Raw genomic sequence first — 27471 nt, forward strand, 5'->3', positions numbered from 1 at the left:
CCCCCCATCCTTTAGGAATCATCTGGAAGATAATTGGGTCACCCTTAGTGTGGTAGAGGTAACTTTTGAAGTGTAGGTGGTCATCATAACTGTTCCATTGCCACGCCATGAAGGAAGGTACAAAAGTATAGGATAGCTGTGCCAAGATACATTTCAATAAATGAGTTCTATATGTTTTCATCTCTTTTACTGGAGAAGCTTTTTTTTTTTGGTTAAACTAATGGTTTTTTAATTGGTCATTTACAACCAAGCTACCTCAAAATAATTTGAAATTAGAACAAAAGAAAGAAGGTCAGAGGAAACAGTGAAGTCTTATAGAGTGGTGGCAGACAACTCTAAATCATTTCTTTATCTTGGTGTTTTGATCTTGCGAGCTTAATAAGTCCTCCTGGGCTATTGACTATTCTGATTGAATCTTTCAGATCCTCATTAAAAACTTTGGACATCTGAAATCTTCCTTTGTCTTTGAGTGGTTGGTAAAGAGGCAATACTGAACTAAGTAGTGATAAATATTGACAGATAAAGGCAGAGCATTTTCTCCTTTCATGCTAGTATAACCTGCATTGCCCTTGAGCTAAAATTCCAGATAACCCAACTCAAAGTAGTGGAATTAGAATTGTGAGATTGGAGGTTACAGAAAACACATGGAAGGACTTGTGGAGGCTAGTAAAATGGTTCATCTCATCAAGAAATACTGATCGGAAGACTTTATGGCTCAAGTCTATTCACATGTGTTCAAAAGCATGTTCCATTCTGCTCAGTGAGGCTTCTCTCAAGGCAGAGTCAAACTTTCAAAACATTATCCATACTATTGGAACTACAGAGAAGTTCAGTGTCTACAAGAGATTAATTTGAAAATGCCAGCAACAATAGTTATTAAGCAGAGTGCGACATTAAAGGAGCTTTCCAGGGTACTGTACCTTATTCACAGAATCAAATTAGCAATCTGAATAACTCCTTCAAAATTCAGAATAAAATCTGTGGCAGATTTACTGGTTTGTAGACCCTGGATCTACAAGCCACTGCTGCAAGTCACTTGCCTGCATACAAAACAAATTTTCTTCCTGTCTACTTCATTGGGACGTCAACATCTTCATCAAAGTGGTCCCATCCCCATAGCTATAAAAGTAGATTAAAAACTGCAGTTACACCTCAAAAGGAATTGAATTATCTTAAGTGAAGTTAAATCATAATATAATTTAATTATAGTTTAGAAATTGGGAAAAGGTTGCAATTACAGAAACAATTAATGTGCTACTAATTACGTACAAATTTCATGCAATTAATCCATCAGGGCTGGGAATCCCCCTCCAATTCATTGTCATTGTTATTTTATATTATTTATTGTTTGACATCTGATAGGTTTGAGAACATTATTGCTTTTAAGAACTTCTCAGTTCCTAGTTTGATGGGTGGTTTTGTGGTTGTTGTTATGTGTATTCAAGCTGACTTCCACCAATGGCAACCCTATTATATGGCTTTCTGGCAAGGTTTATTCAGAGGAGGTTTGCAATTGCATTTATCTGAAAGAATGCATGTTTCCCAAGGTCACCCAGTGAGTTTCTGGGGCTGAGTGGGGATTCGTGGAGTCCTCAGTTGTCACCATTGCAGCGATTAGAATCAGACTATCCAAATATGTCAAGCAGCCTTTGCCCTCTGTGTCTTTTCTAGGCCACCTTGAGTGGGGATGATGAGACAGTCCAACATACCTGGAGGGCACTAGATTGGTGAAGACTGATAGGCGATTGGGGTAATAATCAGCCTGCTTATCTCTGAAGTACAGTACCTAAAATTCCAGGTTTCTTGAGCGAACTTCCCTATTCTGTAGGGTGGAAAGGTTGTTCAGAGTACCTGATAGGAGTTCAACATTTTTCTGGGTAGCTAGCAATAAAACAGAAATGTGGTCTCATATCATGTGGTGGGAAGAAGAATAAACAGGATATAATAAACAGGATATTAAATAACATAGACTCTTGTTAGTGTTTAAAGCTATGAATGTGTTACAGTCAATGCCAATGTCAATGGCAAAACTGTCACTCTCTTCTAAATCATAGCCTGCAAAGTCTGTGAGGCATCCTGATGAGATGAAATATGGCAATTAAACATTCATACATTTAGAGCTTTTTCATTTACTGTAGTTTAAATTGCACTTAAATCAAATTTATATATAAAAAAACCCTCTTGGAAACTTTAATACTACTGAAGTTCCTATAAATTTCAAAAAGCCAAGATTCTTTTATTTATAAACAGTTATATAAATGATAAAACACTAAACATTAAGAAGAGTATACAATTCTATTAATACATATCCTGCAGCTAAGTGGTCATGAAGGTACCTATTAGCTGATTTTGTTGATGTCATCCTTGAATCCATTATGCTACAGGCTATTTGTGGCATTTGATAAGGAAGTAAACATTTTCAGTAAAATAACCACTAAGAGGTAAGCATTGAAATATAGATCACTTGTGGGGAGTGATTCTGCTGAAGATACAATGTTTGAAACTTGAAAGCCAAATAAACTTGCCTGGGGCCAGATTCTGTGGAGCTCAGTGTATATATCTAAAGAGAATTATTAGCACATGCGAACTGTATCCAATTTATGTCCTTTTTGTCCTCTTTTTTGGTACTGCTTAAGTGGCCACCCTGTGTTGAACTAAAGCTTGCAGTATGGTAAGAGCAGTCTTGTTTGCATCATTAAGAGCTGACTAATTCACTTGTAATTTGCTAAATTTCAGGTTTGTGGACATAGCAAAATGCGCCACTGCCGCATGTGTATTGATTCTTTGGGGAGTGCCTGAGTATCAAGAAACGATTTGTGCTTCAAAATGTAATGAAATGCTAATGCCTACCTAACAATAGCATGTGTATGAATAACCTTGCAGCATTGCCATTGAACAGACATGCACAGGTTTTCGGTCCCCCTTGCCATCCCCACCCTTTTCCTCCAAATATCCTATCCTTGACTGAGCAATGTGTCCTAATTTCAGGGAGCAGAGAAGCAGCATTCACCTATGCCATTATTGCTGCTGGAGTAGCACATGCGATCACTGCTGCCTGCACCCAGGGGAACCTGAGCGACTGTGGCTGTGACAAGGAAAAACAGGGACAGTACCACAAAGACGAAGGATGGAAATGGGGAGGCTGCTCTGCAGATATCCGGTATGGAATAGGATTCGCCAAAGTGTTTGTGGATGCAAGGGAGATTAAACAGAACGCCAGGACGCTCATGAACTTGCACAACAATGAGGCGGGGCGAAAGGTAGGCACTCGTGCTCACCTCTTCAGGTGGTCATCCCATATCTTACTTTGATGGTAACAGAACTTCTCAGCTCATGAACATGAACATTTGGACAGTTCGGGACCATCTTTCTGAAAAATAACTTATCCTGAGTCAGCACTTCACAATTCTTAAACAAAAATCAAAAAGGGCACAATCAAAGCCTTTTATAGTTAAATATTTGGGACTGGGGATCCTGTTGTTTGGATCAATGCATCTTAATCTAGTTGATATCAAGGACTGACAGGGTTTCCCTCCACCAATATTGCAAATACTGGCACCATATGTGTTCCCATTGTTTCTTTCCTGGAAACCCACCATGGACTGCAGCCAATAGCTCACTGAATGATGCCAATTTAGCAGCCACCACTTTGGACTAGCACTTATCTAGGTTACAAAGTGCATGCTAATTCACACCTTGAATTAGTTTTTATATGTACAATATGGCAGATATTGGCTTTCTTATTCTTCTGCCTTGCAAAAAAAGTGTAAACCCTCAGAAGATCATTTATAAATAATTATAGTTATTTTCTATCCCAATATTGTCCCTGCCCCCATCCCCGGCACTCTTTTGCAGAAATTTAAGCATCATGAATTCTTCCAGTTATCTCATCAGCATTAATAGAAAATGGGGGGCAATGTGTCTTCTCAAGCTTCCTTTATAACTCAGAAATCTTAGTTAGGCAACATTTTTTAAAATAAAGAATAAATGACCCAAATTGTTAGCTATTGCAATGTCATTTTCTTATAAGAATGCCTTTTCTGACTATGTGAAAATAGAAAGGTCACTTTATTGTCGAAGGCTTTCATGGCTGGAATCACTGGGTTGATGTAGGTTTTAAGGGACACCATATTACAATACGATTGAACATCCTGCAGTCAACCCCCAGTGCATACCAAGGCCCCACTGTATCCGCAAGTTTAACCTTTTCACCATCTTACCCACCAACCATGTCTGGTCATGTGTAACCTGGTTCCCATTTTTTATCTCTCAGGGTAGGAACAGACAAAATTGTATTTGGGATAAGATGGAGATTCAAGAGGACAAAGCAATACCTGTGTATCTTGTCTTACTTAGCCTCCCCTTTTGAATTTTACATTGCATGTATTTCATATGTCTTGTATATAATTTATATTCCATTGTGCCTTCATAACAAGTAAAAGCTTGTCTGGTAAGAGTTTCAGATCATGCTGAACAATTGGGAATAAGGGTGTAAAAGAAGAACTTATATCTGCCTTCATATACTTAGAAGCCAACTGTGGCTTAATTCCAATTTAATGCCAGCAAGGTGAAATCCTTGCTAGTGGAATTGCCCCAGGTTATATCTTTGCACAAGTGATTGTGCAAAACATATGTACAATTGGCAATCAGTTGTAAAATACATTGAGTAAATACATTGTAAAATACATTTAGTTGCACAAGCCATTGTGCATCTGGTTGTAAACAGTGGTTGTATAATTCTGGCAGAATCCGTTATGCAGCCTTTTGTGCAAACAAACAGCTGTATTGGATCGCACCTATCTACAGTTATGAAACTGTGCAACTGAGGCACAATAGATGTAATGACAGGCACATGTAAATCCTGCCAGGAGCTATTTCTCCCTTACATCTTGTTATTCATTTTGAAGAAAGGGATCCTGTTTCAATAATGGTTATGGTAATGATGGTGGTTTCAATGATTGTATGAGAACTCTATTGTGCATATACTGTATACTGTGCACATAAACATTTTTATGAGTTGAGAAATATGGCAGAAGTGTGATGAGAAATGGATTGCTTTACTTGATAAAGATATAAAGTGCTTTCCTTTATGGAAGTGAATGAGAAGGCCCTGCATATAATTGATTGTGCCCCAGTGCCACTGGTCTTGATGCATAAGAAGTTCAAGTGTGTTATGATTCTCAAGTTGTTTCCAACGTATAGTGACTCTAAGGCAAACCTATCACAGGGGTTTTCTTTGGTGAGATTACTTCAAAGGATCTTTGCTTTTGTCTTTCTCTGAGACTGAGAGGGTGGATTTGCATGGCTGAGAGGAGATTTGAACCCTGGTCTCCAAAATCATATCAAGTGCTGAAATCAGCGTAACACACTGGCTCTCAATTCTTTATAGCAGTCATATAAAATATATGCCCTTTCCTCGAATTCCTGGAGACTGAATATGTAAAGTGGTAGCAGGATTTCACCAGCTGGCTTTGCTCCTGCTGTTTGTAGCCACTCTTTCCCCATTATTAATGACATTTATAGCTCTCTTTTCTTCTGAAGAGCTCAAGACAGTGTACATTTTTATCTTTGCACAGGCCTACTTGACTGAGAGTGAGGTTTTTTTTTTCTGTGTCAGGAGCAACTTGAGAAATTGCAAGTCACTTCTGGTCTGAGAGAATTGGCCGCTTCCAAGGATGTTTCCCAGGGGATGCCTGGATGTTTTGATGTTTTACCATCCTTGTGGGAAGCTTCTCTCATGTCCCCGCATGGGGAGCTGGAGCTGACAGAGGGAGCTCGTCCATGCTTTCCCTAGATTCGAACCTGCAATCTGTCAGTCTTCAGTCCTGCCAGCACAAGGGTTTAACCCATTGCGCCACCGGGGGCTCCTTGTGAGTGAGTGACTGGGCCAAGATCTTTCAGGTCTCCCGAATCATCATCCAACAGTTTTCACTACTACAGTATACTGATTCTTCTTAATGTGAAACTAGTATGGAACTACCTGTGTGAAATGCACAATTAGGAACGCCTAGGATAAATACTGACATGCAACAGCTAGTAAGCAGCAGGTACATTGAGAAAGGGGGTCATAGTCAAGAAATGCTGTCTCACTATCTTGTCATTTGTTTGCTGGATGAACATGTGTATGTGTGTACAAGAGAGAGAAAGAAAGAAATCAGCAGTGAAGACATGTCTACTGTTCTATTTATTAGTCGTTGCAAGTCTTAACATAATATTTTGAACTCCTAATGTAGTTGATGCAATCATTCAGATGGTTTCTGATGTATCTTGAGGTTGGAGTGGAATATTTGTATAACATGCTAAGAGATTAAGTGGATTTTGGGAGATAGAAAAAAAATCAGCTCCAGGTCACAATGTAACCTCTGAGCATATTGCAGAGTCACCCCATTCTTCTGGAAAAGTGTTCATGTTGGCATTCACTCCAAAGACATTGTGCAGATGCACAACATGATGACAGAACTTGCTCTAAGGCCCACAGTATGCACTCAACACTAATAATCTAGCCATGAAAGCTTTCACTTTATTGGGGGTATTAGCGGGACGGAGTGTGAGTGCTGTCTTTGGACACCTGCCATTTCCCTAACAGGCATAGATGCTATTTTGATGCAGAGATCTTTACGTGTCTGCCCAATGTAAATCTGGTGAACTGTTTTTGGGGTTGCTGTCAGTCTATTGACTCTATAGTTTAACACAGGGCCAGGCGATATTACCGAAGGTATGCAGATAGGCAGAGGAATGAATGAAGGGGTTGAATAGGGATGCTATTTCTGATATATCCTGGCCCAATTAGACATTTGACAGGAGGCACCATATATGCATTTCCTTATATAGCATAAAACTTCAGGATAAGAATTCTCACGAGTTTTGTTACAAGACCAATATCCCATAACATTGTCTAGCTAATTCTTTTACAAAGCATTTGATCTAGCATTTGCAGAAACTGCTGGGTTCTGTATTAGTGTAAATATTATGGGAGTTTATAGAATCATAAAGTTGAAGAGACCTCATGGGCCATGCAGTCCAACCCCTGCCAAGAAGCAGGACACTATATGTGTAACACATTGGAAAACTATTCTCACAGCCCAGCTATTTTTCTATCTTCTTAACGTCTTTTGGTGGCTATATTTACATATTTTTCTAGCAATGAAAGAGGACCTCTTCACAGTCCCATGTGGGACCTCATTTGTGAATTGGCACACTGGTTCCCATGGTGACTGTTGCATGATAAGGTATCCCATTCTTTGTTGCTATTTGCTTAGTGTCTGACCTTTCCTCCACAAGAATGTAATTCTGGTATTTCTCAGAGAATCTTTTTTTGGGGCTCGGGATGCCCTCTTTTTCACCGTTTTCTTTCTCCTCTTTCCCCTGCCCCTATCAGCTCCTATCTAGGACAAATCATTGGAAACACACACTCATAGTTAAGAGGACATAACACAGTGCAATCCTCTGCCACAAGGTGGCTGCTTGAAAGTCACTTTGTGGTTGAGAAATGCTTCTGTGTTGGTCCTTAGCAAAGCCAGCTTCTTTCTTTTCTCCCCACCCCCCTCAAAGCCCTACAACTATAGCAGGGGAAGCCTGTTGTTTATGACTTACATGAAAAAAAAACAGCAGTGCACTTTCAGGGAGTGAATAAGAAGCGGTGTGTAAAAGAGAGCTGAAACCTTTCAAGGAACAACCTATTTATTGTGAGTGGAAAGAAATTATTGAATTGTACTTTCTCCTGCTTTCTCTTTAGTGACATTGAAATTCACTGAATGGCATTTTGCATCAGCATTACATCATATTAAGTATAACACCACATTATGAGTCATTCTTATAAATCATGACACAGCCTGCATTAGAAGGCTCCCGCAACCAAGGGCATCTCAAGGTGGCTTTTTATTTGATGTGTCTCTTCACAGAGGAACATAGGTGTGCTGACTTAGTAATCCTATCATGTCCTGCATAAGGGAGCACTTTACTTTTCCTTCAGCACTTGAGTTGAAATCTGAGGTATGAAGCAGAGCAGAACAAATACAACAAAGAATGTCTTGTGTAGCTATCAGAGATGAGGTCATAACTTAGAAAATGAATACACTGAAACTGATTGTAAAGGAGATGGAAAAACCAAGATCAGTAGAAGTATCTGTACTTTCCAAACTATTGTGCAGTGATGTCTGCATATTGTGTTAGGGGCCCATCTATCTCAATGTTGTCTATACTGATTGGCAGAAGATTTCTAGTATTTCTGATAGGATCATTTCTGATCCCTATGAAGAACTTGCTCAAGTAAAGCTCTGTCCCTAAGCTACAGTCTTTCCTCTCGTCTCTTTTCATGCTTTGTTTGTTTATTTTTTGTTCAAAAAGAATTGAATCTGAAATGTCTGTCATTAGGATCTAGAAACTGAAAACTATAGAATGACCCTGAAGCTTTAATGTTTGTTTAGGTGAGGGAATTTCAGAAGACGGTGCTTGTCATGCAACCAGTGAACAAGCAACACCTGCTGAAATTCCCTTTTCTACACAGCTATTAAATGCACAACAGCCCTCTCTAGCTTTAACTTTGGCAACCCTGTTCCCCGATATCTACCTACCATACTTGTAGGAAGAATTTCTAGTATCTAGTTTGGACCTGTTTGGTCTCAACTTGTTTTATAAAGCAGATTACAAATCCATATTTCATTTATAAATCTATTATAAATCTATAAATTACCTAAGGGAGCTTCAGTTGTCCCAACCCAGCCATCTGGAGTTCCCAAAGCAGCACACACTCTCTCTATGACACCATTATTTGATGGCTTACCTATTCCCATACAGAGTGAGTTGAGCCAGTGTGGTACAGTGAGGACTAGGATACCAGGAGTGTAGGATATGAATCCTCACTGATCCATGGAAAACCATTGGGTGACTATGAGCAAGTCACACTCTCTCAGCCTCAGAGGAAGGCAGTGCAACCACCTTCAGAACAAATCATGCCTTAGGGATGCCATGAATTGGAAACAACTGAGACATACTACAAAAGACTGAAATGCATATTCCATGGCTTGGTTACTGGCAGTGACACCTCTAAGGCATTATGGTACAGCTTCTGAGAACTTTCCTGACATTGAATTTGACTGCCAGGCTGAAAGAGATTCCTTATTCCTGATACAATATTATGTGCCCAGGGCTTGTTTGCAACTCAGTTGTACCACTCTTCTAAGAAGCAGCAGAACAAGTCAGTGAAAAGAATACAAGTTGGCTGAAGGTAAACCAAAAAGTAATGTACATGGTTAGCCTTTCGAAGGATCCCCAAAGGGCTCTTGCCATGGTTCCTCCTGCATTTTTAAATTTTGCTCCTGGATTAATAATAAAAATTGTTAAGTAGATCTGTTACCATGGCCTTCACATTGATTGTTTTTTTTACAAACCTTGTACATACAAGTTACCTCCTCCAGAAATGAGACTATGAATATTTTTCCCTCTCACTTTTCTTTTTAGAGTCATGCAAATTGATTGCAGGTGAGGTGGGGGTCTGCAATTTTAATACTTGGAAATAATTCATTCTTGGAATCCTTGGAAGTGAATGGGCAAAAAATAAATGTTAATACTGTGCAGTCACTATTCTGGAATATATATGTGGAGATGGTGCAGCAAGGGGGAAAATTCATTTTGTACATGAGTAAGCCCCAGTATAGCCTTGAAGTCAGGAAACTTAGAACAGAGAAAATCTGATGTACAAGTTGGAAACCAAAAATATGTGCTACAGCGTGTAGCTACTGCAAGTTATGCCAGAAAGAGAAAAAGAAAACAAACAAAAACTTTAAATGCCCTCACGTGTCTGAAATTTTTGAAAATTGCCATAGACTCCAGGAAGTCTAGAAGAACATCCTCCTGTTGAATAATTAAAAACTGACTGAGGCTGCTCTGATACCCCAGGAATCAAGTCCTATTATGGTATCAGCAGCAAAGCCATCTAGGCCTTGAAGCTCAGGTGTTAATTGTGCCATTTAAAATGCTTTCTGGCTTGGCTGTTGTTTGATTAACATTGCTGATCTTTGCTTGAAAGCCTTCAGGTTTTTGGCCACTGTCCAATGAAGAAGCACATTTGTGTGGGGAGAACTGCCAGAGGTTTATTCCAGAGTCTCCCATACAGCCACTGTTCTTACTGAAGAGACCAAGGCCAAATGGCAGACTCTGAGGATACATCTACATGGACAAGAAACCCTGGGGTCGATGTGGAGCATGGTAATCTGCATCAGTCCCAGGTTGGGTAAGGAGTGGAGTGGACTTTGGGCCCAGCTGAATGACCACCCTAACCTCAGCAGTCCTGCCATTGTTCAGCGCTGTTGGATGGCCACTCTTACAGTGGTGGTCTAGTCATGTTACATGTTACATTATATTTTGGGAGACAGTATTGTGTGAGTGATTTGATCATTGGGGCAGGACTCTGAGAGACTTGGGTTCAAAGCCCTGGGCAGCCATGGAAGCATTACCATCCGGCTTCCCTCGTAGTTTCCTATGTAACATGGGAAGCCTTCCATTTTTCTGGTGCTGCCTCTTACAACAACAACACTTCAACTTCACTTGAGGCATGGAGCCCTGTTGGAAGTAGATCAATGTTGCATGATGGAAACCTGTGAGCTCCGTGCTTCAAGTGAAGCCCAAGTGTTGCAGGACAGGCAGTTTTGTCCATCTGATGATGTTATGAATCTTACCAAGATAGAATCAGCATGAATCAGAGTCTGACTCAAAGACATACAACAACGACATATGTATTACTTCCCTACAAAAACCTAGAAAACAGACGTTCTGACTATTTCTGGGACAGAGAGATATCAATACTCTCACTTAGAAATCATTTGAGGGTGGGGTGGAGGGATAAAAATGGAGTCACTTCTACAAGTGGAAGAACTGATTTTTTTATTGGGAGAGGAATGGGCCCAGTGGGAAGAAAGGAAGGGAAATAAGAAGTATTTTGGGCTATTTTCATTTCTTTCAACCATAAAGAATCCTATGCTATGTCCCATATTCTTTTCAAAGATCACCTCAGCTCTTGGGGATGCATTTTCAGAGAGTTGCTTTAAGAAGAAGTTGCTTTAAGTTGCTTTAAGGTAGAAATTACATCTCACCTCCATTTCCCTCTGGAATGTCCTATGAGTTGAATTCCACTCACTGGAACTCTGGATCCAAGCCAATATGTCTGCAATATGTGTTGATGATAAGAATCCCAATTTAACTTAACAAGTTAACAGCAACCTGATATAAGTTAATGTTTTGTTGGTACTTGCTGTAAGAAATGACAGCTCCTAAAAATATTTTGAAAACATTTTTTCCTTAGGGGATGTGTAATAGGGGATGTGTAATACTGTAGAATGTCACTGAAAGTAAAGAAAACAAGGAGTTCATAAGCATATGAAAAGCTGTTTATTTTATAGAACAGCATGTGTTGAATGGTGATCAGAAGTGGATAGAATTGCTGTGCATTAAACATTTGTATAAGGTTGTTTGGATAGATTAAAATGACTTGAACAAATCTTCTTCAAACTTTATTTTAAAATGGAATTTTTAAAAAGTAGTGCATCTTGAACTGATTTACAGGGTTCAATGTATTGTTGAAGGCTGTCATGGTTAGAATCACTGGGTTGCTGTGAGTTTTCCGGGCTGTATGGCCATTTCCCCAAAGCATTCTCTCCTGATGTTTCACCTGCATCTATGGCAGGCATCCTCAGACGTTGTGAGGTCTGTTGGAAACTAGGAAAATTGGGTTTATATATCTGTGGAATGTCTAGGGTGGGAGAAAGAACTCTTGTCTGTTTGAGCTAGTTGTGAATGTTGCAATTGACCACCTTGATTAACATTTAATGGTCTAGCGGTTTGAAAGTCTGGCTTCTTACTGCCCGGGAAAACCTTTGTTGGGAGGTGATTAACTGGCCCTGATCGTCTCTTGTCTGGAATTACCCTGTTTTTGAGTGTTGAGATATACAGTCTGGTTTTCCTTGACACTAATGTGTCTACAATATTCTTAATAGCCAATGGGATGTCAAGACCAATGCCACAGTATAGTTTGCTGGTATGTTAATGAGCCCCCAACAAACTATAGCTTTATTTATTTATTTACAGTATTTATATTCCGCCCTTCTCACCCCGCAAGGGACTCAGGGCAGATCATAATGTACATACACATGGCAAACATTCAATGCCATAGACACACAACACACACACACACAAGCATATACACACACATACACACACACACAGACAAACAGAGGCTATTTTACATTCCAGCTTTTTCATGAGGGTATTCTGGCCACTAGGAGAGCTGTTGCTTCACCGTCCATTTGTGAAACTCTGACCTGGGCTGGCTTCGAACTCATGACCTTTTGGTCAGTAGTGATCTTAATGCAGCTGACTCCCAGCCAGCTGCGCCACAGTCCCAGTGCTTCGTATGCTCCTGATATCCCATCCCATTTCTACCCTCTTAATACATATATTCCTCTTTTCCTTCCCCACCTTCCTCCTTCCTAGATTGCACCAAGCTGTCACATGTCATTTCTTCTGAACCATTGAACAATGGCTTGAGGCTCTTTCACATGATACCATTACAGCATTATGATTCCACTTCAACTCCCATTGCAGCATCTTATGGGATCCTGAGGTTTGTAGTTTGGTCAGAGGCACAATTGGAGCTCTCTTGCTGAGAATTCTAAATGTGCTTCCCTAAACTGCAAGTTCCAGGATTCCATGACATGCTTTTACAGTAGAAAAATAGTGCCATAAATGGGCCAGGTCAAAAGGCTTCAATCTAAACACCATGATTAGAAACCAGCATGCTTCTACACTGTGGCAATTCAGATTTTAGGGAAAAACTATTGAATAGTGCTAGGGAATGTATAGCCCTCCAAAAGTTCTTGAACTACAAGTTTAATCAGCCTTAGCCAGAATAGCAACTGTTGTGATGATCAACTTGCTGTCAGACTTGTTCTCTATCCCTACCATCTATGCTGACAAAATATGGCAATTATAGCTTGCCTTAAACAAGGAGTTCTTCCAGATGAAAAATTCACTCCACAGTTTGGTCAACCATTTTTCCTGAGAATAATGATTCCCTGCCATTTTAAAAAAAGGTTTTATTCAGAATAATAAAATGGGTGGAAGGCTAGTGCCTCCTTCTGAAAAGAGGTGGTGGTGGTGGTAGTGGTGTCAGATGCAGATGTTTCACGTAACACAGAAAATCAGAGTCTCTCAGACTTTATATTGTTACGAATGAGTGGCAGAGTGTTACATGTTGGCATTAGAATTGACTTTGGCACTTGGAAAAGTTACATAGCCCAAGGGAAGTACAGGTTGTAGCTCTTTCTCAATTTGGCAACCATAAACAGGTAAGATGCAAGCCTACATAAAAATAGAGGGATTCAAGTGCCACATCAGAGCATGTAGCCTGTATAGACCGGATATTGTGAGTTAGTATAGATAAGCATGGAATTATCATTCTTTCCTTGGCTTTTCTCTTCTCAGCTTCCTTTTGGAGAACAGTGGAAATCCTCACCCAAGTATTCTACCGTGTTATGCAATGGCTATGTTTGTGGCTCAGACTTTGAATAAGTTACTTGTTGGGATTGTAGCTTCCTGAATTCCCTCACTAACATGATCACTAACTCAGTTAAAAATAGTCCAAGTTCTGGTTGGCACGACTTATTTATTATTTATTTATTTGCGGTATTTATATAACACCCTTTTTAACCCCGAAGGGGACTCAGGGCGGTTCACAGTTTTTTTTTGGAAATAATTTTTATTAATGTATCACCATTACTACATTTGTTATACATTTGTTATTGCTGTTACATATTGTTCAACCATTCTTTAACATTTTATTTTCTTATTTTGCTTAGACATTTTCCCCCCATTTATTCCCCCACCACTGTGCTCACCTCCCCCCGTCTCAAGCCCCAGTTTTTACATATCATCTGTCCAAAATCTCCTTTCTTCTTGTGACGGTAACTTCCCTTCCTTATTTTTTAAACCATGCACAACAAATTTTCCCCATACAGCATCAAAGTTGCTTTGTTTCCAAGTACCTTTTTTAACCCTTAATATACATGTCAATTTATCATTTATTGCTAATTTCCATGCTTCCTTATACCACTCCTCTATTTGTATATTCATTTTTTTTCCAATTCCTTGCTATAAGCAGTCTTGCTATTGTTAATAAATTTGTTATCGCTTCTTTATCTTCCTTTTCCAATTGCTTATTATTATATATTGATAATAAGGCTATACTAGGACTTTTATCAATTTTCATATTCATTATATCTTCTATTTCTCTAAATACTTTCTCCCAAAAATTATTTACATATTTACATTGCCACACATATGTATATATGTTCCTGGTTCATTACACCCTCTCCAACAATTTTTTGATTTATCTTTATTCATATATGCTATTCTTACTGGTGTCAAATACCACTTCCATACTAACTTGTAATAATTTTCTTTAACCCTTATTGATAAGTTTTTAAAATGTCTTTGTCCCCATAATTGTTGCCACTCTTTTTCACTTATTTTAATCCCTAAGTCTTCTTCCCAGACCTCCTTGAGGATGTTATTTTTTTGTTTTTTCCTCCTTCATTTCAATTAGTATCTTATAAATTTTACTAATTGTTCCTCTCAGGTTTTCATGCTCTTCTACATCCCTTCCCCGAAGGGGACTCAGGGCGGTTCACAGTTTTGACAACAATTCAATGCCATCGATGGAAAACAGTATAAAACATAAACATTGACCCTCTCCTGATAAAACATTAAACATTATTAAACATATCATATAAAATAACATCACACATCACACAAATACATAGCCATTGTCTGTAAACTGTCCTTCCTATTTATCCATCCATCCTTTTCTTTATATCTGTTTCCTTCTCTCCAAGTATGGAACTTAAAGCAGCTTATTATAGAAGAGACAAAACCACGTATAGCTAAAAACATATTAAGCATAGTCACACATTGATATTTGGCATGTTGTAGATCAGTGACACTTGCTTGGGCTTTGCCAATTAGAACATGACAGTAATATATTTTCACACTTTTCTTGGATATTTTTTAAAATATGAAAGAAAGGTCCTGGAGAGTTATCCCTATGTGTGCAGTCTGTCTTCACAAAAGCTAGGATAAAAATAATGGCTTCTTCTGATTTTTTGATTGCAGTCATTATTGTGATTATTGACTGAACCAGTTGTGAAAACCCTTTAATTATTGCAAGATCTCGATCTGTAGTCATGATTTTCATTCATTCAAAAAATTAGTAAAGATGTGGAGTGTGGTATAACTCAGATCTTCTATGCATGGTAGTATGCAGAGACAAAGAACCTCATCATATGGAAGTTTTCCTCTGTTTCTACCTGTTTCTACACACTTCAAAGACAGAAACCCATCAAATGATGCAGAACCGCTTCTACTTCCAGAGGTTGGTTGTGGGGCTTCATTTCCACAGTGTTTAGAAACAGGAGGATTTCAAAGATTGACAGAAACTCATATTCTCCCCTACAAACCATCAAGATTACTAAGATCATCTGGAGAGGCCCTGCTCTCGGTCCCACCGGCCTCGCAAGCGCGCCTGGTGGGGACGAGGGACAGGGCCTTCTCGGTGGTGGCCCCGCGACTCTGGAACTCTCTCCCTCTGGAGGCCAGAACCGCCCCATCCATCCTAACATTTAGGAAACGGGTGAAGACGTGGCTGTGGAGTCAGGCCTTCGAGGAATGAGAGAACACCATAGGACCCTGGATGGAAGTTGATGTAGATCCATCTTAATAGGACGACTGACCACAGTAGTTTTAGACATAGTGTTATTTTAAAGTTTTTGTAATTGTGATATATGATATTTTAATGAATGTATATGTTTTTATGGCTGTAAACCGGGCTGAGTCCCTCAACGAGGTTGAGAAGCTCGGTATACAAAACTGTGAAATAAATAATAAATAAATAAACTGACTCCACTCCTCTCCCTGTGCATAGAAACACTTAAAATGGGTATTTTTCCTTGTGATGGGAAGTGGTAGATTTGTCCGATTACTTTGTGATGTTTAACTGTGTCATGTGGATGGCCTGCTAATGCTCCTTCTGTTTCCATTAGTAGTTTAAAGATAGTGTGGCTCCCATTGAAAGAAGTGATTTAAAAAGTATGCATGTCTCCTTTAGTGTAGGGGTTTAAGAGAAATGCTCCAGTTGAAAGTGGTGCTTCAAAAAGGATGCCTATTTTAAAAAGTGTATTGGTATCCTTCCAATGATTCAGCTAGAAAAGGGAGGAGGTGATCCTGTGTGATGAAGTGAGTAAGACAAAGCCCATGAAATGTCATACAAACAATATATGTATATAGGCATGGATAAAAGACAGCATTTTATCATCATTTTGAATATTAGAGACCATTTCTTTTCCAGTCCCAGTTTTGATGTTGCTATGTGCACAGTGAGGATGGGGAATGCCACATTTCACTGTGATTGTTATATGCTGGTATGCTTTGAACTTTGGGACTATTATACCTGTGGCAAAGGAGTCAGGTCATTCAGGCTCGGATGGGACCCGGCAGGCAGGAACTGTACTGTGCTGGCTGTGCATTTGGATCAAAATATAGTTTGATATTCCAGCTTAGTCAGTTTGTAGTCCTAAACCCATACATCTGTGAAACTAATCCCTGTTGGGGACAGGACAACATACCTTCATGTAAATATGTCTATGATGGTGCTGTTGTCACCAGTATATTCCAAACTAGCATATGGGTGGTCAAATCTGGTCCTGGAGCCAATCAAAATGTGGCTCATTGCCTCCTCTGGAGGCCTCTTAAAATATTTATAATAGAAAACTTAAACAATATAAACTTTATATGTATGGTCTCTTTTTTTTCAAAATTAGAAGCAGACTTCTGCCCACTCCAAATGTCCTCCCTGTCTGATTGTTGGTTGTTTTGAAAATGTTACTTTTTGGGACTACTACTCCAGTAATCCTCCGGTCAGCACTGTAGTCTTAAAAAGTCATTACATTCTTGGTCACATAATTATTTTTAAAAAACACTGGAAAATAGTACTCAACTGTTAAAAATTATACCGAGAAGGAGAAAAGGCAACTTTTCAGAAGTCTAGAGTGATAAGTTTTCCCATTGTGAAATCCGAAGACAGCATGCCCGGAAGGCAGAAATATTATTAGTTATTTTCCTTCTAAACTTCTTCATATTAGAAAGACATAAGAAAAGAGGAATGTTTTGTCAAGGAGCAGACAAAAAGAGGAAGAAGTGTACTGGGATATGGAAGAATGTATTCTGAAGCAATGTCAATGGTCATAGATCTCCAGGATTTCAGCAAAGACTTCATTGCTCAGGTGGGATCCTTTAACTGGAAATCCTAGATACAAAACAAGCATCTAGTAATCTACAATTTGCCCACATGAAAGTCAGAATAATTGACCAACATGACCCCCCCCCCCCAATAGGTTCTGCCCTGATGTAGACAAGACAGGACTCAGAGCTAGTTCCAACTGGCATCCCAGATACATCATAGAGAACTGCAAGCTCAACACAAGTCACAAATCCTTTCAGCTGTTGATCCATTGCAATAGCTTACTCAGCTCTTTCCAATGAAGCTGTTTATTCCCTTCTTGCTTACTGTCTGTCCATATTCTGAACTGGAGCTTGGAGGCTCTCAAAATGTAGACTGCTTTGAATAAAGCCACAAGGCTAGCTAGAGTACAAAACTGCTGGATAAGGCTGGCATTTACTTCTCAGGCTAATTTATATCATCCTAGATTCTATTTTCTGGCTGACTACCAGATTATTTCAAAGTGCTGGTTATCACATATAAAGGCATTTACAGCTTGGAGCCAGGTTATCTGAAAAGCTGACAGCCTTTCCAGACAGGCCTTTAATGTGAGACCTTTCTCGCTTTTACCGGAGGCTTCCAAACGATGCATCCATTAAAAGCAAATTAATGTGAGGTAAACTGGGTTTTACCAGTTTACTCTGCATTCATTAAACACCTGGTAAGATTCAGACCTTAAGCTAAGGTTAAGCTGTTAGCCCTGTGTGGATTGACTCTCGGGACCATGTCATGCGATCTTGGGGGTCAATCTTCACAGCCATCTCAGATTTTTGGGCTTCTAGAGCCCAAAGGTGCAAGAGAATGCCCACCCTCTTCCCTCTAGCCCACAATTTCACCCATAAAAATTGCAAGAGATAGCCTGGCAGCCACAGAGCCTCTCCAAAGTGTCCTCCTAATGGAGGAAATGGCATGTAGGGAATTGGGGGGGGGGGGGGGGAGAGGGTGGAGAGGGGAGCTGGGTAGTCAACTTATATTTGAATCAGAATGCCATGTAGCCACACCCCAAGGGAAAGCCCGGGGTGTGGGTTGGTGGGGATACTAAACTGAGTGGAAGTGGGTTATTTTAACCCATTTCTGCTCGGGTTTTCCACATGTTTGGAAGCGCCCTGAGCCTTCCAGAACTGTTCTCTTTGAGGGAGGCCTTTCTCCCAGGTCTACCATCTTTCACAGGCATGTCTGGAGAGAGGGTCTTCTTAGTAGCCATTCCCAGGCCTTAGAACTCCTTTCCTAGAGAGGTGAGATTGTCTCCTTCCACTTGCTATCCTTTTTCCGGCAAGTGGAAACTTGGATATTCTGACAGAGTTTGGGAAAGTGTTTTTTTTTTTTTAAAAAAATAGTGTCTCTGGTGTTTATCTTTCACTGTTTTAACAGATTAGATTAAGATGTTTTCATGCCATTGATCATTAAATTCATATTTTTACAATTACTTTTTTGTATGTTTTTTCCCTTTATGTCTGTGTTTTTCTTTCTATTTGTGTTAATTTTTGTAAGTCACCATGAATATTAGTTTTTGGGACAAGGTGAGATATAAATAAAATGATACAGGAATTAAGAATAAGAATGTGTTACACTATCCAATCATATTTCATTGATTCCTAGATTTTTGGATAGATCCACTGATGAACCAAAATTCTCGTCAGTAACACCTGGTTGACTGTGAAACTCATTATGACAACGGCTACGAACCTATATTGCCTAGTTCATCATTACTATATAGCTAAGGGTGCATCTGTGCTCTAGAATTAATGTAGTTTGTCACTTCTTTAACTGCCATGGCTCAATGTGATGGAATCATGAGAGTTGCTATTTTATAGGGGCTTTAGCCTTCTCTGCTAAGGAGTGATGGTGCCCCAGGATTCCAATGCATTAAGCCATGGTAGTTATAGTTGTGTCCAACTGCATTAATTCTACTGTGTACATGCCCAACTCCAGGTCTGAGACCCTAAATCTACATTAACAGTCAGAAGTTGCGACTGAGGTCTGTTCTGCTGCTGTTTTTGGTACAGCAAGGTAACATTTCCAATCCTCTTCTCCCAGTAAGCAAGGATGTAACAATCAAAAGCATAATTCCTCATCATGCCATAGATTGCTTATAGGAATGGGCTGGAAATGTCAAGCAATAGCAGAACAGATCTCCAATGTTTGGTTATGGCTAGTAAAGTAGGTTTTTCGGGTGGCCTTTACAATACAATACTGCCAAAGCTGCAAATGCATAGTATTAGTGAATATAGAACAGTTTCAGATGGGTGACTCTGGGTTACAACCTGTGACTGCAATATAGGCGGCCAGATGATGATGATGATGATGATGATGATGATTAAGAATGGTAAATTCTTAAAAGTGTTCCTATTATTTCTGCTTCATCTCTTGCTTTACATGTAAAATCCTCTCTTCCTTTCCCTGTAGATTCTTGAAGACAACATGAAGTTGGAATGCAAGTGCCATGGCGTGTCAGGATCTTGTACCACTAAAACCTGCTGGACAACTCTTCCAAAATTTAGGGAGCTGGGCTATATCCTTAAGGACAAATATAATGAAGCTGTTCAAGTGGAACCAGTGAGGGCGAGTCGTAATAAGCGCCCAACATTTCTGAAGATAAAGAAGCCACTCTCCTACCGTAAACCTATGGATACAGATTTAGTGTATATAGAGAAATCGCCTAACTACTGTGAAGAGGATCCTGTGACTGGCAGTGTTGGAACACAGGGTCGAATGTGCAACAAAACAGCCCAACAGACCAATGGCTGTGACCTAATGTGTTGTGGACGAGGTTATAATACTCACCAATATTCACGAGTGTGGCAGTGCAACTGTAAATTTCACTGGTGCTGTTATGTTAAGTGTAATACATGCAGTGAACGAACAGAAGTGTACACCTGTAAATGAAAGTGTGGCTTGGGAGGGGGAGCCAACAACCCTGGAATAAACACATTTTTGTTTTGCACATAACCTCATTGTACTTACACAAGACTGTAGTAAAGATCCACACTTCTTCCCAAAAGAAAAGCCAGCAAATGGACCCCATCTGTCCCTCTAACCTTTCATCATTTTTGTGGATATCCATCAAAGACTTAGAGGAATGGTCCAAAACTTACAGCAGACTCCTCAAGGAAAAAAAGGAAACATCATCTCATTCAAAATATAAATGGGGGAAATGTTCTCAAATAATTTCGGCTTTCAAAACATAATTTATTGACTTCCTTATGTGACTGGAGGAGGGGAGTACACATCAAGACATTGGTCAATGGGGTCTTTGGCACTGGATGAAAGAGACTGAAATACACAGGCCATCGTGCATAACAAGAGGGCTGGGGGAAAACAAACAATACTTTAACACAATCTTTGCACAGGAAAGGGTGACAATGGCCAGTGTGAATTTCAATTTAAAGAGTGTGGATTATGCAGATTTAGGGATTCCTACACTTTTGCTGGTTGTTTCTTGTCTTTCCATTTTCCCCTCAGTCAGTGTGCTACTGTGAGTAGAATTGTTGTGTTTTCCATATAAACACTGGTTTATTTGCCTTTTTGTCGTGCTGCAGATTTTAGCACAGGGATTTGGGTTATCTGGGCATAATAATAATAGCAATATTTAACAATTTATCCAGATAAAGCTAATATTAATTTATTTAATAAAAAAACAACTCTACCAACATTTTTGGAAACCACTCTGCAAGTAAAGGTATACCTGCTTTTTGTGGAATAATTTTGTAGATATGGAAACTGTGGAAAGGGTAAAGAAACCCATTAGTTGTATATATTGTCGTTTACTCAGATATTTCTACTAGTTATAATTGCAGGATATTTTTCTGCAGTAATAGACGTTAAGTACAAAAGCAGGCATCTTTTTATATATTTTTTTGGCTCTTTGCTGCTAGTTGTCTGGAATCTCAAACTGATATTCATCTCTGCATAGTTATCAGTACATAATCTCCACCTCTTTTTAAAATAAATAAATAAAAGGAATATTAGAGAAATCCAGCTGGGAATAATGCATCATGACATATAAATGCAAAACTCCAGACAAGTTTCCCTCTTTGGAAAAATGAACCATAGGATAAAAGAATATATTTTCTAAGAGACTATTTTTATATGAATATTTTATTTATACTATAACTGCTTGTATAATTCTATAACTTGTACTTTTTCTCAAAAGAGGCACATGGTTTGTAATTCTTAGGCTATTTAACAGGAAAAGGCTGATTGCTTTGTTGAAATGAAAGTAGCAAGTTACTGGTGGATGTACAAAATACAGAGTGAATTTTCTCCCCGGATGTATGTACAAAGTGACTTTTTCCCCCTGCAGTTCAATTTGCAGAATATGCAGAACAAGAACAGGGTATGCAGCATCAGTTTTGTCACATGGCTTGAATTCATGGTTGGAATTAACTGGATGCTCCTTTATCCCATTCAGAAAAAAATCTGAATTAGCTTCCCATATGCGTCAGTCATTAAACTGTGGCATTATGACTAGCAAATGTGCTGTGTGTGCTGTCAGTTAAACCTCTATATTGTGCTACTGTCAAATTTGATTTTATCACTGCAAGACTGTAGACTATGACTGTAAAAACTAGCATGACATGCAGAGTTTGATTCTCATAGATAAGACACAATGCTTATGGGTTTTGTCCAACTAGTTTTTGTCATTTGCTTTCCTCTTTCCCTTGCCAAAAACTCTTTAGCTGAAAAGATCAACTCATATTTAGACAAGCTTTCAATAATCCATTTTTCCTTCCTTCTTTTGTACCATTCAGTTTCTACACTTTGGCATTTCCTTTCTTATCCCTACGAATTTATCCTGCAATTATGTTCAATTAAATAGTTTGCTTTTGTGGAATCACTGTGATCATTCTGCCAGGATTGTTAGGTTTTGATCCCCACATTTACCATTACAATTTCTGCCCAGGCTATGCCACACCCTGAAACCAAGTTTCCAACTATATGCATAATAGTGCAGGAAACTTGTATCCAATGGACAACATTTGCATTGCTTTACCAGCTGCTTGAAGAAATCTCTTAAGCTATATTATCTCTTTGGGTGTGAACTCTTTTATTTAGATGAAGACATGAATGTCCATACATTTTTATGTGGGAAAATAAGAAATCTTTTTTGGTCTTGTACATGTACCCTCTTGCAGTGATCCAGACACCTAGGATAAATTGATTGTGCTTTTCCTGCATGGCAGGGGGTTGGACTAAATTGGCCATGTAGTCTCTTCCAACTCTATGATTCTAAATCTACCCTGTAGAGTTAATGCAGTTTAACATCACTTTAACTTATATGGCTCAATGCTATAGAATCTGGGAGTTGCAGTTTAAAAAGATCTTTAGCCTTCTCTTGACCCCCATCCCATTGTTCGTAAAGCAACATGGGAAGCCTCCCGTGTTGCCACCATGGCAATGTGCACCACATCCTCTTCTCTTTTATCATGGAGGCTGGAAGTTGATGTGCATCATGGGAAGGTCTCAGTGGTGAAAGAGGAGAAGAAGTGGCATACAATGGGCAAATCAGCCCATCTCATGAGGTCAAAAGGGTATGACTTCTGTAGATGTATCCCTAGATCCAACAATGAGTTCCAGCTAGAGGACACTTCCTGAATCATTGATGTTTATCTAGGTACTGACTCCAGCAATTGATTCCATATAGCTATTCTATTTGGGACTAAGAACTGGATTTAGCTTGTTGAATCCCAACTCTAAGACACTTATCTGTGCATGTAAAAAGCTGTCCTGGTAATGTCCTTTTCTGACAATAGCTTCTCAAGCCACATTGAATCCTGCTCTACTGTGTCCCTAGCTTTCAAGAGTATTTTTGTGGGGAAATGGAGGAACAGTGTTGTTCCACATGCTGCATTTCAAAACTTGGATTGTCTGTTTGGATTTCTGTCAGGACCTGACAGTTGGTGATAGAGATGTGAACTGTTATGATACATCTCAAAGATATAAGAAGGGTTAGGTTGCGATAGTTCAATCAATAGATAATATCTATATAAAATCAACAATAAATAGGTAATCATATGATGAACTCCATTATATGTTTCATACATCCTCCAAATGCTTTGTTTTGAAAGGGACTGTCCCAAGTGATTTTCTGTTGCCCCATTTTTTCCAGCTGGTTTTTAAATGTCCCAATTTCTCTCTCTTCTTCTCCCTTTGACTTCTATTGTTGCAAACTGAGTACTGTTTTTGAAAGTGATTTGCACTCAAATCAGAAGAGAAGAGAAAACTGGAGAGGAGAGGCAGGATCTTTCCCTGTCCAGATGTATCAGGCAAAAGCAGGGTGTTGAAGCCTGTCCTAGCTGACTTGTTACTCCTCATTCAGAACTTTTGCTATCTTAACTGCACTGAGATGTTGCCAGCCACACATGTGAAATAATTCAGTCTTCAGATGTGATAACTAGTCTGGTGCATTTGTATAGAATTGCTATCCATTTCAGCTTGTTTTATTTGCAAAGCCCCATTTTTGTTTTCAAGCACCTCTCCTGAAAACTGTAGCCTTTCTGAACGAGACTTTTTTGTTCAGGATCTGAAAGAACAATTTTTTTTAGACCATTAGCGAACATGGTCGGCCCTCTCAGGCTCCCCTTTCCCTCAGTTTTAGGACTAGAGGGGTGAAAATCACCACACATGGAGGGCATATCAACCACTCTTAGTCCACCAAGTTTTATAACATTTGGGTCATCCCCCCAATTTTTAGGGATGATTTTATTTCTATAAATAAAATCTCCTTTAACACATTCCCTCTTTCTCTTTGTCTCTATCTGCAGAGGAGACCTGAAGTTAAAGACAAGGCTTAAGATACCACTGATTCTGAGAGGTTTTCCTCTCAATCTGCAGAGAAGACCTATGGTTAAAGGCAGGGCTTAAGATACCACTGGTTCTGAGACGTTTTCCTCTCAATCTGCAGAGGAGACAAAAATAAGACCGAATAGATGGTAACTGTTCATGCAGTCTTTCACTTTTGGGCCTATTTCCATAACATAGGGGGCATTACTGTTTTGTGCAAAATGAATGAAATAAAAGGAACAAACAAAAAATGAAACAAAAGAACAAATACCGTGCACATTACTAGTGATAATTGATATCCCAATGACACAAAGTAAGTTCCATCAGTGTAAATAGGAGGAAGGGAAGGGAAGAAAAAAGGAAAGTGGCAGCACCTGTGATAGAACCGTTTTAAAATATTACCATGAGTTTTCATATATAACAATATATTTTCAGATGTTAAGCTCTTAATATATGTGTATGCAGAGTCTTATCCCTGTATTATCATCTATGATATGTATCATGTTGTGAGCATTTGTGCAAGAAGATAAATGGACAGGAACCTCACTTTAGAAACTTTAGTTTTCCAGGCCATACAATACAAGATTTGCCAGTCACAGTTCTTAAACAAGGAAATTACAAAAGAAGACTAGAAAAAGAAACAACTGAACTGAATTATATCAACCAGTCCAAGTCCATTAGCAGAGGTGTGAACAAAGATAATGGGTTCACGGCTCACTATACATATTAATACAGGAGTCCTTATTGCTACATGTACATAACATGAGACTTTGCATTGCATATGAAGAAGTGGGCTTATAATTACAAAAGTACATGCTAAAATAAAATCCAGCTAGCCTTAAAAGTGATGCCACATTCCTTTCCCCCCTCCCTTCCCATGATTTTTCGCCTTTATGCTAGAAGTGAATTATATGGTCACTTCTCTGAAAACTATTAATCAATGGCATGTCTACAGTGGAGAAACAAGGTATGAAATCATTCTGTCTCATTTGTGGAATTTATCCTTTCAAACTTTATGCATTCCCAAAACATTTTTTAGGCCTCTCTTTCACTCTGAGATTCTCTCTCCTTGACTGTGGACTGGGGAAGAAAGGCTAGGATCAGAACTTGAGATCTGAAGACCCTAATCAATACGGGATTCATGTCATGATTGCCATGGTGCAAAAGGAGTCAAGAGACATAGAGTCATTCAAAACTATCTAAAGACAAGGGAGATAAATTAGAAAAGACAGAACAGCAACATCATCAAAGGGGCAGAGCTTTTTGCACAACTGAGGGATATCTGTTGAACTTTCTGTGACAAAGAAAGAATCAAGGAAGTTGACCAAAGAAAGACAGCCAACAGCAAATCAAAATCCAAGGGAATTTTAACACATCAGGTTAAACGTTTTTAAGAGAGAGAAGATTTCCTTATCATTGGAAGATGTGGCTTAAATACTGTAGCAGACATGGAACGGAATCAATTTCTTCTGTACCAAGATACCGGAGTGGATTGGGTCAATAGTGTCACATGTTATAAAATTATTTACTACATCCTCTTCAGTTTCCAATGTGTGGTCCCAGAAGCACAGAGAAGGACCACATTCTGGATTACTAAATATCCAGGGAATTGACAGGTTTATAGCTCTTGAACAAACGATAATTTGAGGAATATATAGGCCGCATACTTCTATACTTGCTGTGTTAATAGCAATTAATAATCTATTTTTTTAAAAAAACTGAACATATGCTATATTCCATGAATTGCTATTAGTGAAACATGTACTAAGCAGTGGACAACATAAGGTTTAATAACATGGGCAATTGATTAACTGTGGATTGATTGTTGTGTAAAGTATGCCATGGACTTGATAAAATGAATCCATCACATTCAAGAGTTTTGCTGTTATTCATGGACTTCAGAGAATTCTGAGTGTTATATTTGCTGTATGTTTTAGTCAACAAAAACATCCTGTAAAATAGCCGCCCTATTTCTTGACATATTGCTGATAAACAGGGTACAACTAGCACACTAACACATAAAGATCTGCTATTTTAGACAGATTTATTTGCAATAATAAAGAAATTGATATACAAACAAAAGAAATTTTGAGAAAATTCATAGTGGATTAGGAAAACTGAGTAGGTTGCTACATACATTTTGCATTAATTTCCACTTTGAAAATATGTTTGAATTTGATTAACTCTTTGAAAAGTATGCTCTTAAACTGTGCCTACATCTCTCCTATATCTGACTATTGCCTCGCTTGCTTTTTGTATTTCAACTGGTTTACAATAAGTACTCCTTTTAATTTATGCAGTAAGGAGAATGCACTACATTTCTTATGAAGGCCAATCCAATCCCTGAATGAGGAATTCTGAATGGGATGAAGAATAATCAGGAAGAAGAGGTACTGGCTATGGTTTTGTTGACTCTTCTTTTGCTCCCGCTTAGTCCTCATGTCTCTGAGCACAAAATGATAAATAAGTGACCTTTCAAGATTACAATTCCCAGCATCAGTTATGGGAGTATGAATGGTAAGAATTGAGAGGAGTTGTAGTTCCACAATGTCAGAAGGTCTACACATTCTTTAAACATACTTTACAGTTCCTTAATCAAGATCAACAAAGTACACATTAATGCTGCAATTCTAAAAACATTTGCCCAGGATTCATTTGTGAATATATCTAGGAATTCAGTACCAAAGGGAAATGCAGTACCATAGGGATTCACCACCACTGCTACCACACACAAAATAAACAATATGGCGCGTTATTGTACCGTTGATATTCTTTTTCAAAGACAAACTAGGAAAAGGTACCTGACAAGTACTTGATAGAAAAATGCTTTTTAAAAACATACAAAATACAACCTGTGTTTCAGTTGTAACCCTGAACAGAAAAAATAAGAGTAAATAGAATCTGGGGAGAAATTTAGTCCTAAAGATATACACTGGCTGACAATGCCCACAGATAAGCTTCTAACAGTGTGTATTCAGTTATGTTTTGTATGGTGGGATTTGCCCTACTACCAGGATGTCTGTTATCTGCAATGACTTCAAGAACCATGATTCAGATGCTCCCGTGACAACTTGGACCTCATTCCTGAAATTCACAAGAGCACCTGCTGTTGTCCTCTTGGGCTTTCCTCCCACTAATTCATACTGTTATTGCTAACAATGTGGCAAGTATGTAGGTATCCATGTCTACACTCATTCTATTTCTGAGTCCAACTGAGGAAGAGAGTATAGGACATGTGCTGGATCCCAACATGTGATTAATGTTGCCAGATCTCACCATGCTGATCAGATTTTTGACGATCTCTGCCTATAGATACATATAAGGTGAAACTTATTGCTGAGTGAGAACATTTTGCAATGTTCATT

The 27471-nt window shown here is 38.9% G+C and overlaps 1 protein-coding gene across 2 annotated transcripts in view; it reads left to right on the forward strand.

Annotated features, from left to right (window-relative positions):
- Positions 1-25975, forward strand: part of WNT7A (Wnt family member 7A) — a 58190-nt gene extending 32215 nt beyond the window's left edge. The window contains exons 3-5 of one of the 2 annotated variants that reach the window (XM_060765995.2): positions 2989-3260; positions 17187-17327; positions 19730-25975. In XM_060765995.2, coding sequence (XP_060621978.1) covers positions 2989-3260; positions 17187-17327; positions 19730-20209 — 893 coding nt within the window. In that variant the 3' untranslated portion in view covers positions 20210-25975. The remainder of the gene's footprint in view (positions 1-2988; positions 3261-17186; positions 17328-19729) is intronic. The other variant, XM_060765996.2, reaches the window with a different exon arrangement.
- Positions 25976-27471: the final 1496 nt, after the last annotated feature.

This window comes from Anolis sagrei, chromosome 2 (assembly GCF_037176765.1).
Source record: "Anolis sagrei isolate rAnoSag1 chromosome 2, rAnoSag1.mat, whole genome shotgun sequence".
Lineage (NCBI taxonomy): Eukaryota > Metazoa > Chordata > Lepidosauria > Squamata > Dactyloidae > Anolis > Anolis sagrei.